The 2,201-nt window shown below is 37.8% G+C and overlaps 1 protein-coding gene across 2 annotated transcripts in view; it reads left to right on the forward strand.

The window, feature by feature from the left end:
* The window catches only part of SEC61G (Sec61 translocon gamma subunit), a 6,852-nt gene extending 4,697 nt beyond the window's left edge, over positions 1–2,155 (forward strand). The window contains exon 3 of one of the 2 annotated variants that reach the window (XM_019509112.1): positions 1,930–2,155. In XM_019509112.1, the coding sequence (XP_019364657.1) occupies positions 1,930–2,131 (202 nt within the window). In that variant the 3' untranslated portion in view covers positions 2,132–2,155. The remainder of the gene's footprint in view (positions 1–1,929) is intronic. The other variant, XM_019509113.1, reaches the window with a different exon arrangement.
* The last annotated feature ends 46 nt before the right edge of the window (positions 2,156–2,201 follow it).

Here is a 2,201-nt window from a genome sequence, read left to right on the forward strand (position 1 = left end):
TATGTTGTTGATAGCGGCAGGATTTCTGAATGAAAGTATAAACTGCACTAAGAGAACTGGAAACTACATTTAATGTCAAGGAAACAAACAGAACTGCTTAGGTGTTTATTTAGCTTAGTATTTATAGGAATGTAGTCAGGTGTTGTATTGATTCATTCACTGAAGTCTTACATGGTGTTTGTCTTTTTTCAAACCATTCGAGAATTTGATCAGTAAATCAGTTGCTGCTTTCAGATTCTGTTTGTTGGACAAAATATTTTACAGTTTTAGACTTAATCACAATAATTTCTGCAACACATTACTTGTAGTGACAGAAAATGATATAATTAAAAGCTATAGTGTTGCAGAAAAACTGAAATCCTACTCTTCAGTGTGTGTTTGTGCAGTACAGCAGATAGCTTCTCTCTGGAATTTGCTTAATCTTGATGTTCTCTTCAATTTGTAGTTAAAAACTTACCAAAGTGAATTGAATACTTGGGATAGTGCAGTATATACTGTTAGGGAGCCTATACACATGCAGTAAGGCTGTTCCAACACACTGTAATTACAGCACGTTGAAGCAGCCTCTATGTACAAAAGAAAAAGCTTGACATTGATACACAAGACATTGGAGTCTGCTGGAACATGGTGATTACCATGTTCCAGCAGACTTGATAATCAATGTCCCTGCCCTGAAAAATGGCGGTGGGGGCATTTTAATTAAAGTTTGTTGAATGAGCTTTAGTTTAAACACCACTGCCACCATTTTTCAGTGTGGGGATGCTGATACATGAGATGCTCTGGGCACTTTAATTAGAACAATGCTTGAAGCTGGTGTAATTAAAGCGCCCCCTCTCCCGCAACTCCTGGAGCACGTGTATAAATGCCCTTAGCACATATCATTAGTGAAATAACCAGTCATTTATGCAGTATGCAGTTTTGCACTACTGCATTACTTGTATTGCTTTGCTTTGAAAGAATGTAATGCAGAACACAATAAAGATTCTAAATGCTCAAAATAGAATTGAAATATTTTTAATGTTGAAGGTAGTTGACTATTGTACAGTATTAATATTTTGCTTTGGAACACTTTATTACATTCTTTTAACCCACAGCTTGTAGTTATGCTTTCAACCCATGCCCACAAATGGGTCAGTCACCTTTTACAGCAGGAGTCCTGTCTTACAAGATCCGTTTCAAGATATCTTTCCTATTTAGTCAGAACCCTTAACATCAGCTGTATACATTAATGCCATCTAACTGCCCTTCAGGTCAAGAAAAATGTTTTTGAATAAAGAGTAAATAAATTGGAGCAGGTTATCGTCCTACTTTAACATAGCTGCAATATACTGTTTTTTCTTGGATGCAGCACGCCCCCTAAGACATATGCAACTTCTTTTTGGGAAGGCAGAATGAAGAACAAAAAAGACTTCTTCCAAAGTTGTGGCTGCACAGAATAGGGAGAGAGCCTAACGTCTAGCTGACTGGCCTTCCCTTTCTTGCCTAAATAAAAACTGAATCCCTAGCTGCTGTTAAAGACGGGTCTCCATATGTAGATCTATAATTTTGAACAGAGTTAAAAGTGTCCTGGGATGTGAAATAAGAGAAGAGACACCAAGAGGGGCTAGCATACAGCAAAACTGCCCTAAGAGAAGTTAGCTTGATTAGCAGAATGTCAAGACTATTAAAAAGGAAAGACTGTCATTAACAGCTGTACAGTGAAGAACAACGAACCATTAAGTGAATTGACTCCCTCAGCTACTTGAATAGTAATGTCACTGCTGCTGCACCGTGGAGCAGGAATTTAAAGTAGAATGCTTTTATACTGTGGGAAGAATCAACTTCCCTGCTTAAGATGCACCGCTGCTTTTGGGGTGCTATATTTTGGGAAAAAGGGTTGTGTAGTATGCAAGTAAATATAGTACCATCATTCTATTTAAAATGGGATAGGCCCTATGGAGATATTCATCTGCTTGAAAATGATTTTGCTCCCTCCTGTTTTACAGCGGTGGCTGAACACTCACTGGGAAGACCAGTCAACAGAAGCTGGAGCCTGATGGACAGTGGGAGGGAAGAGTTGGGGGCTTTTTTTTTTTTTTTGCTTACACATGTTCCATGTATCTGTATCTGCATCTGCTATTTAATACAATAAATCCCTATTTTGGATTTTAAAAAAGCTTGATATCTTATTTGTTCTTGCTTCAGAAGCACTGTACTTTCAT

The sequence above is a fragment of the Gavialis gangeticus genome, unplaced genomic scaffold (assembly GCF_001723915.1).
Source record: "Gavialis gangeticus isolate Ggan-Ray unplaced genomic scaffold, GavGan_comp1, whole genome shotgun sequence".
In the NCBI taxonomy this organism is placed as follows: Eukaryota; Metazoa; Chordata; order Crocodylia; family Gavialidae; genus Gavialis; species Gavialis gangeticus.